Below are 17,323 nucleotides of genomic sequence, written 5' to 3' on the forward strand. Positions count from 1 at the left end.
TAGCCTGAAGAAGAAAAGACTGAGAGGGGATCTTGTCAACACGTACAAATATCTTAAGGGTGGATGTCACAAGGACGGAGCCAGACTCTTCTCAGTGGTGCCCAGGACAAGGGGCAATGGGCACAAACTGAAGCATAAGAGGTTTCAGTTGAATATGCAAAGAACTTCTTTACCTTGAGGGTGACAGAGCACTGGAACAGGCTGCCCAAGGGGTTGTGGAGTCGTCTTCTCTGGAGATATTCAAAGCCCGCCTGGATGATGTCCTGTGCAACCTGCTCTAGGTGAACCTGCTTTAGCAGGAGGGTTGTACTAGATGAGCTCCCAAGGTCTCTTCCAACCCTTGTCATTCTGTGAAATACTGGAGAGGAGGTTGCAAGGAGGACAGAGCCAAAAGGATGGAACCAGGCTCTTCTCAATGGCGCCCAGTGACAGGACCAGAGGCAACGGGCACACACTGAGAAACAGGACGTTCCCTCTGAACATCTGGAAACACTTTTTCACCGTGAGGGTCACTGAGCACTTCCAGGTTGCCCAGGGAGGTTGTGGAGCCTTCATCCTTGGAGATATTCAAAAGGTCTCTCAACATGGTCCTGAGCAACTGGCTCTAGGTGGCCCTGCTTATGCAGGGGGAGGGAATCAGATGACCTCCAGAGGTCCCTTCCAACCTCAACCATTCTGTGATTCTGTGAATAATCACTGCACAACTTTCAAGATTTTAAGTTAACAGGGGCAGGATGACAAGAACAGCAGCCTACCCAGACAACAAAGCAAATATGCCTAGCCTTGCAGACCCAAGTATTAAAAGCTATGATTATGAGCTTGAGAAGATGTATCACCGATGCTGGTCATCTCTGACTGCACACCAACAGTACCGCCTGTATACTCAGTTTTAACTGAAGGACCAATGACTTGAAGCTGATGGAAATTATTACTTCTCAAATCTGAATCAGGATGCAAATCCTCTAGATGGAAGTTGCAGCAGATTTGCATCTTGTGGACATCCACACCAGTGGATGAGATATATGCCACTGAACAGCAGACCAAGCCCCTGATGAAGTATTTTCTTTACTTTTCACCAAGAAAAAAACAGAACCAACCATTGGACTGTTTGTTCTGGATGCTTTTTTGTGCTTTTATAGAGCTAAATCAGAGCAAAGAAAACATTACCAACTGTACTTACATTGTCATCTGCCTCTTTCCTTATCCTAATATAAAGACTGCTATAGGAGGCAAAATGTGAGAGATATAACAAGTTAGCTAGATGCAATAATTTTTTTTCCCTTTCTGCATTAGATGTTTTTGCTTAAAATATCCAATTGTCAAAGCAAATTTCATTCCTCACACATAATGAGATAATTTAGCGGCTACGTGTCTTCCTCTGAGGAGGACCATTCTTTCCTCTCCACATTCCTATCTGCTCCTGCTGACTTGATGTGCAGTGCATCTTTTCTAATCAGATTAATTCTTTCAGAGTCAATGCATCGTGAGAAAAAGGTGCTTTTAGGGGAGAGCACATTGGAAATGCTACAGGGAACAGTGGAAGTAACTTCTGAGGAGCACAAGTGCTACATATACGAGGAGTTAGGGTTCCCAAGTCTTTTGCTAACTTTGGTTTCATGAAATAATACTATTTAGTGCTGCTGACAACTCAGTATAATAGGACAACTCAGTGTAATAGGCTTCTATGTGAGATTTATAAAAACCTGCTAAATTAAGATTTGAGACAGACGTTAAAGAGCTTCAGTCCGCGAGATTGATAGTATCGCTTTCAAATGGCTTTGCTGAAGTGGGACTCTGTGGAGCACTCTTTGCACTCAATGATGGCACTACCAAGACTTTCCGGCGGATTCGAACTGTAGCCTTTTTATGGTCATGTCTGAGACTGCGGATTGTGCTGTTTATGGCAGCCACGCACGCCTTCCAATCATATCCAGTTTCCTTTAGATCGAAGGATGGATAATTCTCTTGAAGAAAGTCTAAAAATAAACAAGGATATAACAGTGAGTTATCAATGATTTATGCAAGCTATATAGTTTTTCCAAAACAAGTGCATGCTACCAGAACAGGACAGCTAGACATATTACGGGGCTTGAAGAGCAAAGCTAGAGGGCAGGTATTTTTCCAACCTCTTTCTGTTTAATTTGAAAATGAGTAATAAAAGGTCTAAGCATAAAAACAAAATATGCAAAGAAATGATGTAACCATGGCTTGATCCCTTGAAGTGCTGAATAACTTCAGCTTCTAATGTGGTCAACCAGAGCAAAGAAATCTCAGGCGCCATTTCAGAATGACCAGTATTTGGCAGGACCAAGCCCTCCTTCAGAGGATCTCTGACAACTATATTCACTAAAATGAAACACAGCAATTCAACGTAACACAGCTGTAGAGGAACAACAGTGACAGAAAAACTGCAAGAGCTTGTTCCTTACCATACTGCAACATGATCAGTAAACAAATACTTGAGTTCAGTACCAACTGGATCACTAAGGTAAGACTATGGCACTTTTCTCCCCTTCAACAAGTAAAATAAGTAGTTTTGAAAATAGATTTTTTTTTTTTTTAATTGCCGAGGACTGATTTTCCTTCTGAGCTTAGCTGAATTACTGTTTTTTCTAAGCAAGCCTCCAAAAGATTTAAATAAGCACCAAAAAGGAATTCTCAGCTGTAATTTCAAATCAAAGGCAATACCTATACCCAGATCTTAACAACCCTTTCAACCTCCCTATACTCCAGACATGTCGGAGAAGCAGTTTCAAGATTTGTTAGGAGCGTGATTAATCACAGAATCCTAGAATATCTCACGTCAGAAGGGACCCGTAAGAATCAGAGAGTCCAACTCCCTGCTCCTCACAGGATTACCTAAAACCAAATCATAAAACTAAGAGTGTCATCTAGATGACAGTAACTAGTCAGATATGCAACCTAACTAACCTAGTGAGTACTATCCCACAGCAACATCATAAGGACACAGGAGGAAGTAAAACCCTACATCAAGCAAGCAGTGTTGGGAAATGTTGAAGGCACTCCGCTATTACACTGCCTGCAGCCTGGGATCCAGCCCAGTAAATAACATCCCACAAGCAAAACCCAAGAATTCCTGGCAAAGTATTTTCTCTTCAGATTTCTCATAGAGAAAGCCAACTTCTACAGTGAAAATATGACAACAATACAGAAAATTAAAGAAAAGGTGGCAAGATTTCTCTATTGCATGACCAAACCTTCTCAAATATGTTGAACTCTCTAAGGTACTGTAACAGCCACTGAGCAAATGGCCACCAAAAACCTGATGATCTTCCTCTCCCCACCCCCAACACCATTGTTTGTGCTGGCCATGCTTAAATCTTACCAGATAACGGCAACTTCTTTTCCATGTGATAACGCATGGACCTTTTCTACCTACAACCTGCTTCACATTCCTCCTCACTTGCTACATACACTGTTATACTAATTCTACTGTCATAGTTCTGCTTGCTTTACCCAGCCTTGCAGAAGGGACTGAATGAGACTAATAGAAGACTCCCTCTCAGGAAGAAGCATGGAAGTCTTAATGCTGAAGTGAGAACAATGCAGAAGCCAAAACTGCTACAACTCCAACCATAACATACCCTCTGTCTGCTTCTGGAACAACATTTGCAAAGAGAGTAAGTAATACCAGTTTCCTGGAGACACCCTGGATTCATGGAAGCTGAGGAAACTGCAAAGTTGTCCATATTCATAGGATAGGCTGTTACACCTTATTTGAAAAGACACACTCCAGTGAAGATTTGTTATTCAAATGTCTCAAACTGGCCCAGTTCAAAATGCTGCCCGTTCATTTGGCAGCAGTCCTTATCCCACCTGTAGCTTCCAAACAACTACATCATTTGCTGAGACCTTTTCTCTCACTGGAGCCTCTTACATGAATAGGTGCAGCTGACCTCTGAGCCCTTAGAAGGGCAAGGCACTTAAATCTGCTTCTTTCCAATTGGAGTCACTCAGGCCATGAGGGATTTCAGGAGGTCTCTACTCCCACCTTCTGCCCAAAGCAGGGACAACTCTGAGGTCAGACCAGGTTACCCAGGGCTTTGTCCACCAAGGTGTGGGAAATGGATGGAGATGGCAGAACCTCATGGGGCAACGTGCTCCACTGCTTGACTGTCCTCATGGGAGAAGGAGTCTGCCAATATCCAGTCTGAGCCTCCCGTTTCGGTTTATGCCTGCAGTCTCTCATCTTCCCGCATTCAATGCTGCAAACACCTTGACTCTAGAAGTTTACTGAGAAGACAGACAGCGGCAGGCTGCTACTAGGTCCCCTTGGAGCCTTCTCTTTTCCAGACTAAATAAACCCAGTTTCCTCACTGGGCAAGTACCCTAGTTCCCTATCATTCTTGGTGGCCCTCCAGCTTTATCGGTATCTTTCTTGTACTAGGGGACCCAAAATTGGACACAGTAATCGAAATGCAAACTCATGAGCGCTAAACAGAAGAAGATAATCCCTTCCCTTGATCTGCTGGCTGTGCACCTGTTAATATAGTCCCAATTTGCTGTCAAATGCAAACCTGATGAGTGTTCTTTGTTGTCTCCAAGTCATACATAAAGATGTTAAACAGGCCAGGTACTGGGACAGACCTCTGCAGTACCCCAGGCGTCAGTCACCCAGGTAGAGCATGACCCACAACCTTCTGAGCACAAACATCCACCTAGTCCTTTAACATCATCCACCCATCTGAACTGTAACATCCCAATGTGAATACCAAAATATTGTCAGAGACAGTGTTGAAAGCCTTGCTAAAAAAAATAATCAAGCTAAGCAACAGCCACCGCTTTCCCCTTGCCCATAAACCCCGTCATTTTATCACACAAGGCAATCAGGTGGGTCAAACATGATTCACCCTATGTAAAATAATGCTGTTCCCAACCACCACCACCCCCTAGAGGCCTGAGTGGTGAAGAATGAGGTAAGGAAGGCACTGACCACCTCAGCCTAATCTGACTCTGCTGTCACTAAATTACCTGCCCCATTCAGCAACAGGCCTACACTCTCCTTGCTCAATCTTTAACGATTAATGTGGTAGCTGCTCTTGTTGCCCCTGACATTACTTGCAAGTCTCAACTCTAGCTGACTTTTGGCTTTCCTGACACTATTCCAGCACTCCCAGGCAAAGCTGCTAAATTCTGCTTCATAAGCTGTCCTTGCTTCCAATCTCTATATACTACTTTTTTGCACTGGAGATCAGTTATGGATTCCCTACTTAGCCAAACTTGTCTTCCCATAACTACTGGTTCTCCCAAGTGTCAGGATGGACTCTCTTGTGCTTGCAGAATGCAAGACCTTTAAAGACCTGTCAACTTTCCTGAGCTTCTCTCCTCTTCAGAGCTCACAAGCTCCCATCTATGAGCTCCCAAATAAGCCAAAGTCTGCTCTCCTAAGCTTCAGGATCTGTACTCTCAGTCCTTTTTAACTCTACTCAGGATCTTGAGGTCCATTATTTCATAGACTCTACAGGCAATGCTGCCACTGCTTATCACACCTCAACCTTTTTTGTGATGAGTGCCATAACCTGTTGTACATTACCTCTGGTCAGCCTACCTAGCTCCTGTATCAAGAAGTTACCCCTGACACCCTCCAGAATCCTCTGCTTCCATCTCCCACTGTGTTGCCCTTTCAAGCAGATACCATGGAGACTCAGTTTCCTCATGCAAGCCAGGTTTGTGATCTGGAGACTTCCTTGAGTTGCTTAAATATAACTTAATCTAATTTCTCTCACCTAGTTCCGCTGCTTGCACCAATACCTGTCAGAACAGTTTCATAGACTTATTTCTGAAGCTCCACGGTTTGTTCATAGGATACAAAGTTAATTACTCTTGTTCATTTCCCCACATTATCATTTGAACAGAGATTTTCTTCCTTACCTCTGAGAGCATTAATTCTGTTGCAGTCCAGTGGGCTCATGCCACGTTCAAGATTACCATATACATTGCTTTTTACCAGCACATCCTCACTGAACATATGACGAATTAGGTAGCGAGCTGACAACTCTGGCCGAGACTTCCCCTTAGCTACATAAAGGACTGAGAAAGGCAACTGAACGTTGCGCCATGGACTTCCAAGAAGTTCTAGAAGAGATGGAGGGCGGGGGGGAGAGGGAGAGAAAGATTTTACTTATTGAATACTGACCATGCTTCAAGGTGGCTACATTACACTAAAACTACTGTACTTGCTTGAAAAGATCAGAGCAAAACTGTAACACTACAGCTAATAGTAAAATGCAACATATTGCAGACAAATGTCTAAGTAGCTAAAAACCCCTGCCTATTTCACAATGATGCAACAGCATTTCTGATATGCTTTCAGCCATGCTAGCAATGTAACCTGCATTACTAATGATTGCTTTCTGAATTGTTTTTGTCTTGTGAGGAGATGCTATTCCAATTACATAAGTAAATAAAAAGCTCTGCTATTTCAATAGTGCTTAGATCCTGTAAGTAGAAAGACAGAGTGAATGTTTTAACTACTTCAGTCTGACTCCACTGCAAACATTGAAGGAAGCAAGGAGAAAAAAAAAAAAAACAAACCCAAACCACAAAACGTATAGTAAATCAGGAGGTCTGTGAGATCAGACTAATAAATGTTGGGTGCAGGAACAGATCTGATAGAGCCCCAAAGTGATTCTGATCAAATACTTTCCAAGGACAACTAAGCCCATTTTCCTTGTAGCTCTCTAGAGGCATCACATGCTGTACATGGCGTTTTTTCCAATGCATTTGTATCTTTAAAAAAAAAAAAAAAATATAAAGGCTGCTTTAAGATTTTTATTGTCCTAAACTGTCAGTTTTACAGAAAGGTGTGCTTTTCATCTGAAATTGCAATACCATTCCATAGATGCTCTAAGCTAACTTACTCCATTAAGTTAGAATATATACCAAGTGAGGAAAAAAAACAGGGCAACTGTGAAGTAATTAATGAAAAATAATTATTCAGAGAAACTGGACAGAATTATCTTACAGCTGAACTTTCCAATCTTACAGCGGAGATGCATTATAGAATCATAGAATTGTTTAGGTTGGAAAAGACCTCCAAGATCATCAAGTCCAGCTGTTAACCTAAGCCTGCCATCCCACCACTAAACCATGTCCCTAAGCACCTCGCCTGTCCGTCTCTTAAATACCCCCAGGGATGGGGACTCCACCACTCCCCTCGGCAGCCCATTCCAATGCTTGACAACCCTGTCATTGAAAAAAATTTTCCTAATGTCCAACCTACACCTGCCCTGGTGCACCTTCAGAACATTTCCCCTCGTCCTATCACCCGTTACCTGGGGGAAGAGGCCGACCCCCACCTTGCTACAGCCTCCTTTCAGGCAGTTGTAGAGGGCAATAAGGTCTCCCCTCAGCCTCCTTTTCTCCAGACTAAACAACCCCAGTTCCCTCAGCCACTTCTTATAAGACTTGTGCTCCAGACCCCTCACACCAGCTTTGTTGCTCTCCTCTGGACATGTTCCAGAGGGACATGATGGGACATTGGTAGACGCAAACACATGTTCTGTTAGCCAGATAACATTCTTGTTTGCTCCCATGAAGAGCAACTACTATATATACACCAAGTCACTGCCTTAAGAGGAAGTCACATAGTTCAGCAAAATCATTTACTACACAATTCTACCTACAGTAGCATCTTCTGCCTCTTACTGACCAGTTAAAATGTAACACACAAATCCCAAAGATAAAAATTTCTTAGTTTACCCATAGGTTCCAAAGACTGTGGTTTCTTGACTGAAGGTGTATGGAAAGCTTCTGGAAACTTATCCGATCCTGAATTCTGCAACGCATCAGTTGTGGAGCCGGTCATTTTCTGAGAGTTTTGAGAACTGCCTTCACTATCTTCATTATAATTTAAATCTACACAATGAGATGTATCTGGAGCATCAGCCACTTTTTCTTTCTCTTCGGTTGTCTCCTGAAACATTAAATGAGGTTAGCACATGCACTGGGAGAAGCCTGTTTTCTAATTAGCATTCCTGTTCATTTCGCATTTAGTATAAATTAGATTCCAGATGTTTACAGTATAGTCACTCCTGAATTTCAGTCATGAAAACCACAGGTGAAACAGATACTAAATATTCACAGATTTGCACAAAACTTTTTAGAACAGTTACACGTGTTTTGGGAGTGATATTTCAGTCAATATAAAGTTGAAATGCATGGCTGGATATATCTGAAGGAAAGCCTGTGAAAACAGTGCTAAGCAGCTACATGTTTAAGCTCACAGACAATTTTGATACTACTTCCCAGCAACATTTGCAGTGCTTTCCTTTCAGTATTCTATACTCACACATCTCTTAACTGAATGCTGGACACAGGAGCAGGAAGAGGCAGCGCAAGAGAATCATAGAATGTTTTGGGTTGGAAGGGACCCCTAGAGGTCATCTAGTCCAACCCCCCCGCAGGAGCAGGGACACCGCTAACCAGATCAGGTTGCTCAGAGCCCCGTCCAACCTGGCCTTGAATGCTTCCAGGGATGGGGCCTCCACTACCTCTCTGGGCAACCTGTTCCAGTGTTTCACCACCCTCATTGTAAAGAATTTCTTCCTTGTATCCAGTCTAAACCTACCCTGGTTTAGTTTAAAACCATTACCCCTTGTCCTGTCACAGCTGGCCCCAATAAAAAGATTTTTCCCCATCTTCCTATAGGCTCCCTTTAAGTACTGAAAGGCCACAATCAGGTCTCCCCGCAGCCTTCTATTCTCCAGGCTGAACAAGCCCAACTCTCTCAGCCTGGCCTCATAGGAGAGCTGCTCCAGCCCTCGGATCGTTTTTGTGGCCCTCCTCAGGACCCGCTCTAACAGTTCCATGTCTTTCTTGTGCTGAGGGCCCCAGAGCTGGATGCAGGGCTCCAGGTGAGGTCTCACCAGAGCACAGCAGAGGGGCAGAATCCCCTCCCTTGACTTGCTGGCCACCCTGCTTTTGATGCAGCCCAGGGGACAGGTGGCCTTCTGGGCAGCACACATTGCCGGCTCATGTCCAGCTTTTCATCCACCAGCACCCTCAGGTCCCTCTCGGCAGGGCTGCTCTCAATCCTTTCATCCCCCAGCCTGTATTGATACTGGGGGTTACCCCGACCCAGGTGCAGGACCTTGCACTTGGCCATGTTGAACCTCATGAGATTCACACAGGCCCACCTCTCCAGCTTGTCCAGGTATCAGAAAGGGATATTCCCCATATGGAACTAGTGCTGCAGTCAGCAGGCCTGTGCTGAGCAGAACAAAGACAGAGCCCATGGAATTTCCAATTAGAGGACTCATATGATAAGGAATTCAAATAATTAATTTGGGAAAGAAGCATAAACTTAGTACTTAATAAATTATCACCTCAAGACAACTTGCTGGGTTTATTTTTGTTTCAGAGCGTAAACAGCGGATCATAGCATTGACATTTGTGATACAGGTTTTCCAGTCTTTTCCATGCTCGCTCAAATCATAGTTTGGAAAGTTAGTTGCAAGAAATTCTGCAAATAAAAGGTCGAAAGTTTTTTAAGTTTCATGACAAAAGGCAGTATTTAAAAGTATTCTAATATAGAAAGAAAGAGAGAAAGCTAAGAAATGCTTCACATTTACTATTCTCCGTTTAGAAGCTTTAGATTTCTATTAAAAGGAGATCATAAGTCCACATTTTGAAGCTAAGCAGCACTATGAATTTTAGATGTGCAGTGATAGTTTTGGGATGTTGCGAATAATGCTTTTATTATTAAGCATCTCCTGATAAAAGTAGGAGAAAGGTGAGATTTATCATACTAACTTTAGAAAAAGAAACCAAACACAACGAAAAAAAACCCAAACACAAAACACGAAGACAGGGTAATGCCGATGCTGCAACTACTTCACATGGCTTAAGTAATCTCCCACCCTATAAACAGGAAGATGTATAGGTTCTCACATATGTGCCATGGGATCTGTGTAAATGGCTTGACATTTAAAAAAAAAAAAAAATGCCCTCCCCATCTTTACCATTTCTCAAACAAACAAGAGAAGTGAACTTAAAAGAGTAGCATATTTAAGAATCGCCAGTTGACTTTTGTCCCAAGTATACCAAGCTCATAAAAAACCCCAAACCAAACAGAAAAATGAACCAACAAAAAAAAAAAACAAACACCAAAAAAACCCCCAAAAAACAACAACCCCACCCATGCCACACACAAATACAAAGCTGTAATGAAAAGTTTAGAAACAGTCAGCATGACTGATGAACGTGGAGTACACAAAAATATGAGAATGCAGAATTGTTTTATCCACATTGAAGAAAAACAAACATTTTAGAATTACAAAGCAGGTATTTCAAAACCAAAAGACACAGCAGAGTGGAACACATCCACTACTGCACTTACTAGTTCACCAGTTGCAGGACAATGATTAGCAGAAACATACAGAAAAGGACTCCTTGTAAGTTAAAAACGTTAAATATTAAAGACATAAATCCATGCGTTTTGAATGGTAACATACCTCTTATTGCAGCAATTTTGTTTGGATCCAATGTTCTGCGCCCTCGTGCACTCGCTCCCATAATGCTGCATAATAATGTTTCCTTGGGGAACAAGACACGAACTAAGTAGCGCGCTGCATACTTTGGTTTAGTCTTTTGCCGAGCTTTCATCAAATAGTTTCCAAGAACTTTCACATTTCTCACTGGGTCACCAACAAACTCTTTCATAAAACAAAAACATTTAAAGAAAAAAAAAAATTTAGAAACCCAAGCAAGTTGTTAAGAACACTTTTTCAAACACTCTTGACCTCTATAGTACTCTTGGTATATGTTCTCTGCTACAACTAGTTCTACTATGTATTACTTATCTTTGCTCTTACAAAAGCATCTTTAAATTGGAATGGTAACAGAAACATCTTTTTGATTCACGTTAACCACCAATGTAACTAACTGAAATAATAGCACCCAAGAAAATACATTAGACACACAAGAGTCCAAAATGTTTCAGGTGGCCTATTTTACACATGTGCAGATACCACGTATGCTTTCAAGACAATGACCCATGAAGAATGGTATATCCATACATAGTACCACTAAATCATACACTGTTTACAAATTTGCAGGTAGATAGAGTATTTCACCTACTATTCATGCAGCTCTGCAGCTGTATGAACTTATATTTTAGGCCAAAAGCAATCAAAAACTCATAGCTCAGCCCTCCACATAACTCAGGGCATTTATACTTTATAAAGAAATGCATTAGTTTTAAAAACATGGTACTATTTTATAAGTGCTTGTTTATTATAATGCAATGATCTATGGAATTCTTCATTTTCTGTGGAATTATTTTGAAAGAAACCAAACACTGGAGGATTTGAGGAGAATGAGGATTTTTCACTGAAAATACTCCACAAAAAGAAAACAGGTATTTCCTTCACACAAATCAAGTAAGTTGCTTTCTTAAATGCAAAAGATGTATACAGGTATACACCCCACTTAGCTTTACTGGCAATCTCTTTTGTCTTTTTAAACATATGCATAGCATGCATACATTACTTATGACACATACACAGGTTTAAAATAGGTTACATCAAGAGCATCAAGAGAGAAAAAGAAGGCCTAGTCTTAAAAGAACCCATATCACGTACTGTAAATCAAAGGCTTGTGGTAGTCTATACAACTGTATACGTAACACAGAGGTTTTTAAGTGATCCCTGGCATATTACACATTGCCGTGACCTTTGTTTCAAGAGTTCTAAACAGCATTCTGTTACAGAAATGCTTGTAAGGCAGCCAGTTCTGCTCCTTTACTTTTGCTAAATAATGATAAAGAGATTTCTTTAGGCATATTTGTTTATACCAGAAGCAGTTTTTTAGCCTTTCTTTCTGAGTATTTATTACAAAGGAACTCACCATAGCTAGGATTGATGGAGACTGAAGAAGATGGTAGTTCTTTACTAATGTTCACATTCCCAGATGCATTTCTGTAGTTCACCACTGCAGCATTATTTCCCAAACTGGTCTCAGATGGTGCTGGCATCGATGATGATGGCACTGGTGAAGATGCAACATTGACAGTGCTTTCCACAACGCTAGCTACAAGATTTGATCTTGGAGAAAGGTCAGGCATCCTGTTAGCTGATGTGTATGATGAATGCAATGAATGAGTAGAAACTATAGTGGGGAGTGGTGGGCTCTGCCTGTGAACAGGCTGCTGTGATTCAAGCTGAAGACTCTGTTGAGCATGCTTTACTGTGGAATTGACCTGAACATGGCCATTTTGTAAAGCAACCCTTATGACTGGGCTGTGCCTTCCCTGGCCTGGTGAAGAGAGATGAAGACTTGATTCCCTTTCCATGGATTTTTGTACTCTTATTTTTCCATGGGGCAAATGACTGGAACTTCTGTACGTAAATCCACCTGGTTTCTGCAAATGGGATTCAGAAAACAATTAAAAGGTTAAATTAGACATATTTGGCAGTTTTTCTCTTTTGCAAACCAGGAAGACCAGATTTTAGTAATTATGCTATTGGCAACACACTCTTCATTGAAGTAGTCATTATCATGAAGCCAGTGCTACTACTTTTAGCCTTCCCTCTACTTTCTTTTATTCTCACTTGTAGTTCCAACACTATGGGTTTATCCAGTCAGCTTCAACGTTTCTCATGTTTTTTTTTCCAGCTGGGGTGCTGGCACAACTGCATTCTAAAAAGCCAGAAAAATATATAATGAGAAAGGCAGCTTTGTAAAGGCTCTTAAAAAAAGCTCTAGAAAAAAAGAACAGGTGAAATAAAATGTAAAATTTGTCAGCCATTGACTCAGTCAGTCTGCTGAATTTTCAAGGGATGTCTCCACTGCCATGATAACTTCCTTTTACACAAGAAAAAAAAACAATTCACTTTCTTTCCTGGATGTCTCTTCATTTTTTACTTGCTAGCTGAAAACATTAAACATTCTGATCTCATCTACAATTCAAGATTCTAAAGAGACTAAGACAGACAAACTGAGAGACGGCCTATGCTTTCCACCACCTGGGAGTACTTTTATTATGAAACACATGCATCCTAAGGTACTTTGAACTAGAATGCATGCAAGTCACTGAGCAGGAGCTATCAAATGTAGCTGACACATAGGTTGTTTTTTTTTTGTTTGGTTTGGGTTTTTGGTTGTTTTTTTTGGTTTGGGGTTGTTCGGGTTTTTTTGGGCGGGGGGGGGAGGGTTAGAGGTTTTTTTGTTTGTTTACAGAAATCTGATTATATTCCACCCTTGTAACCTTTAAAAAAAAAAAAGTATGACCTGAAGAAAGGCTTACGTGCCTGAAAGTTTGTCCATTTCAGTTGATCTAATTTAAAAAAAAAAAAAAAAAAAAAAAAAAGTCCCTTTACCACCACCCTTTCCTTGTTTAGATCCTTAGACCATCACATATACAAGATACAACACTGGTACAACTGCAGAAAATCTACAGCATTCCTGATGATTTTAAAGTGCTAGCAGAACCTAAGGAAATGGTTGGCAGGTTGCACTTGGTAGCTTTCCCCTTACGCCTTACAGTTATAAAAGCCTTCTTCAAAAAAACACAGTACAGGTCACTTAATCTGAACATTAAAGCAGCTGCCAATCCACATGATCAGAGGGGAGGGTAAGAGCACAGAGGACACAGGGTTCAACCGTGGCTGACAAGACCAGTTTGTTCCCTGAATCTCATATTTTTAGATGTGTGGGCAGTACGAGCTTGGAGTTGTCAACAAAAATGCATTCTGAAATAAAACCTAAAACCTATCAGTATCCTACTGATAACTGGCAGGCACAAGAATATCATTGCTTTTACCAATCCTTAAAGCAAACGGCCTTACTATGTCTTGATATCTCCTGACAGCAGGATCATCTCTGCCACATTAAAAGCTTTGTAGTATTGTTGACAAAGGCAGGTCATTACGGATTTTATGACCCTCTTCAAAAATCATCTGTTATGTTTTCCTTTTAAAGAGCATTGTCACAAGTACTAATATTCTGTCTCCTTAGTTAACAGTGGATTGACCATATAGAACCAAAATAGATAGTGTGTACTCAATAACAAAGCTTCTTAAAAATTTTGAAAAGAAAAAAGGGATTTTATTAAAAAAACTATTCTATACCATATATATGACACCACATTGTTGAGATCTAAAAACCAGTTAGACAATTGAACCAGCTCATGTGAGTAATGCACAAGCTCTCTTTAACTGCAGAAACCGATGAGACAGTACACCACATCTCATAAAGCAGCAACACCAACATCCCCAAGTTTAAGATGTAACCTACACAATTCATTTCTGTTCATCCCAATAAAACAGAATCTTACAGCATCTGCCACAGCATCCCAAATTTGATGGGGGCCACTCTGTGACCACTGGTCAATAACAACACAGGAGACTGAAGCTGGTGTATAGTAAGAAATCTAGAATAATTTGAAATGCATTTTAAGTCTACTACTTTGCTACTAGTTTTAATCTTAGTGAAAGGAGAGGATTTTTTTAAAATAAGCATCAGAGGAAGAAAGAGAATTAAAGGAAAAGTAGACGTTTTAGGTCTTTAATACTCACAGGTTTGAGCAACAGCGGCTTTACACGAGTATGCTGCATTTCTGAGACCTTCCGATGAAGCAGGTCAAATTTTTTATCTAATTTCTGAATGGCATCATACATGGCCTGACAACAAATGAAAGAGTGGAAACAGTATTGTTTTACATGAACCCAATTTAAATCTTTAGAAATCAAGAAAGTTCAATTAAGGGCAGAAGCCCCTAAAACTGGGTAAGATCTGTACATAATATATACATTCTGCAAACATATTAAAGATTAACTTAGATACAAAATGCAAATGACAAAGGTAAATATCACAGTAAAAAGAATTCTCAGAGAAGCTTACTCTTGCAACGTGGCTAGCACTTAAAGACTGTCCTTCCTGCTTACATCAGATGTTTTATTTTTACCCATTTAGGATGTTTTGTTTTACGTTGAAAAGCAACTGACAAGCTCTAAGGTAAGTTAGGTATTACGATATGCTATTTTAAGTCATAGTAAGTTTCCAAGTGCACAGGTAAAAGACTTATAGGCAGCCACAGAAATATTGATTTCTATATCACCAATGGGAAATATATTTAGAAAGATACTATTTGTAAAATAAAAGTACCAACTGGCATTGAATGAGGTCAGGGATGTCAAAACCAACAAGAAGGGCTTCTGTAAGTACACAGGTGACAAAAAGGAAGGCTAGGAAAAGCATGGCCCCACTGCTGAATGAAACAAAGGACCTGGTGACACAGGACACGGAAAAGGCTGAGGGATTCAGTTCCACCTTTGCCTCAGTCTTTATCAGCAAGATTGGCCTTCTGGAATCCCAGGTCCCAGAGACCAGGGGGAAAGGTCAGAGCAACGAATACACACTGGGTGGAAGACAGTCTGGTCAGGGAATACTAAAGCAAACTGAACACACATTAAGTCCAAGGGGCCTGATGGGATGCACCCATGAGTGCTGAGGGAGCTGGCTGATGTCATTGTGTGGCCACTCCTGATAATCTTTGATCAATCAAGGCAAGCAGGAGAAGTGCCTGAAGACTGGAGCAAAGCAGACATCATTCCTATCTTGAAGAAGGGCAAGGATGAGGACCCAGGGAACTACAGGCCAGTCAGCCTTGCCTCCATCCCTGGGAAGGTGATGGAGCAGCTAACACTGGAAACCATTTTCAAGCACATGAAAAAGATGATGGTCAATGGAGTTAAATCCAGTTGGAGGCCGGTCACAAGCAGGAAACCAGTTCCAGGCACATGAATGAAAGTAATACCACCAGGTGTAATCACAGCATGGCTTCACCAAGAGGAAGTTGCAGTTGACCAACTTGATAAAACTTCTATGATGAAATGACTAGCCTGGTAGATGGGAGTTGAGCAGTGGGTATTGTCTACCTGAATTTGAGGAAGGCCTTCGACACTGTATCCAGTAAGATCCTCACAGAAAAGTTGCTGATATACAGGTTGGATGAGTGGACAGTGAGGTAGATTGGAAACTGGATGAATGGCTGGTCCAAGAGAGTGTTGATCAGCAGCACAAAGTCTAGATGAAGGCCAGTAACTAGTGGAGTACCCCAGGGGTCAATACTGGGTCCAGTCCCGTTTAACATCTTCCTTAATGATCTGTACAATGGGCAAAGTGTACTCTCGGCAAGTTTGCGATGACACCAGACCGGAAGAAGCAGCTCATACACCAGCGGGTCGTGTTGCCATCCAGATGGACATCAACAGGCAGGAGAAATGGGCCGACAGGAATGTCATGAAGTTCAAGAAGAAGTGCAAAGCCCTGCACCTAGGGAGGAACAACTCCAGGCACCAGTATGTACTGGGGGTCAGCCAGCTGGAAAGCAGCTTGGCAGAAAAGGACCTGGGATCTCCTGGTGGTTACTAAGTTGAAGACTAGTCAGCAACATGCCCTTGCCACAAAGAAAGCTAATGGTGCCCCCTTGCCACAAAGAAAGCTAATGGTGCCCCCTTGCCACAAAGAAAGCTAATGGTGCCCCCTTGCCACAAAGAAAGCTAATGGTGCCCTGGGCTGCATTAGGCAAAGTGTTGCCAGCAGGTCGAGGGAGGGAATCCTTCCCCTCCCTTTTGCATTGGTGAGGCTATCCCTGGAGTGCTGGGTCCAGCTCTGGGCTCCCCAGTACAGCAGAGACATGGACATACTAGAGGGAGTCCAGCCATGAAGGTGACAGGAGCATCTCTCAAATGAGGAAAGGCTGAGGGAGCTGGGACTGTTCAATCTGGACAAGAGAAAGCTTGGGGCAAATCTCTGCAATGCATCCAAATACCAGAAGGGAGGTGGCAAAGAAGGAGACAGGCTCTTTGCAGAGGTGCCCAGGCGCAGGACCAGAGACAACAGGCACAAACTCAAACACGGGAGGTTCCCTCTGAACACAAAGAAACGCTTTTTCACTGAAGGTGACTGAGCCCTGGCACAGGTTGCCCAGGGAGGTTATGGAGACTCCCTTCTTGGAGATACTCAAAAGCCATCAGGACATGGTCCTGGGCAACAGGCTCTAGATGGTCCCGCCTGAGTATGGGAGTTAGACCAGATGACCTCCAGAGGTCCCTTCCAACCTCAACCATCCTGTGATTCTGTGAAAAGGAGATGTATGGAGAAATCAACTCAGCCATGCCTTTCAGAACAAAGATGGCATTGAAATCAACTGCATCCACATTTTTAATAATCACAGAATAAAAGAAAGAATTTGAAAAAAACCTACTTATTTTATTGAAAGTGTCTGATCTTCAGTCAATCCCCAAGGTCAAGTTTTCTTTCAGATGTGAAACATTCATGTTGCCTTACTAAAGCAATC

The 17,323-nt window shown here is 41.8% G+C and overlaps 1 protein-coding gene across 4 annotated transcripts in view; it reads right to left on the reverse strand.

Annotated features, from left to right (window-relative positions):
• Window positions 1–623: 623 nt before the first annotated feature.
• The window catches only part of BEND2 (BEN domain containing 2), a 31,138-nt gene continuing 14,438 nt past the window's right edge, over window positions 624–17,323 (reverse strand). For all 4 annotated transcript variants that reach the window (XM_035895486.1, XM_035895487.1, XM_035895485.1 and 1 more), the window contains exons 6-12: window positions 14,538–14,642; window positions 11,869–12,382; window positions 10,476–10,676; window positions 9,348–9,484; window positions 7,723–7,936; window positions 5,893–6,096; window positions 624–1,976 (exon numbers count right to left, since the gene is read on the reverse strand). In XM_035895486.1, the coding sequence (XP_035751379.1) occupies window positions 1,741–1,976; window positions 5,893–6,096; window positions 7,723–7,936; window positions 9,348–9,484; window positions 10,476–10,676; window positions 11,869–12,382; window positions 14,538–14,642 (1,611 nt within the window). In that variant the 3' untranslated portion in view covers window positions 624–1,740. The remainder of the gene's footprint in view (window positions 1,977–5,892; window positions 6,097–7,722; window positions 7,937–9,347; window positions 9,485–10,475; window positions 10,677–11,868; window positions 12,383–14,537; window positions 14,643–17,323) is intronic.

This window comes from Egretta garzetta, unplaced genomic scaffold (assembly GCF_000687185.1).
Source record: "Egretta garzetta isolate BGI_Z169 unplaced genomic scaffold, ASM68718v1 scaffold445, whole genome shotgun sequence".
NCBI classification, from domain to species: Eukaryota; Metazoa; Chordata; class Aves; order Pelecaniformes; family Ardeidae; genus Egretta; species Egretta garzetta.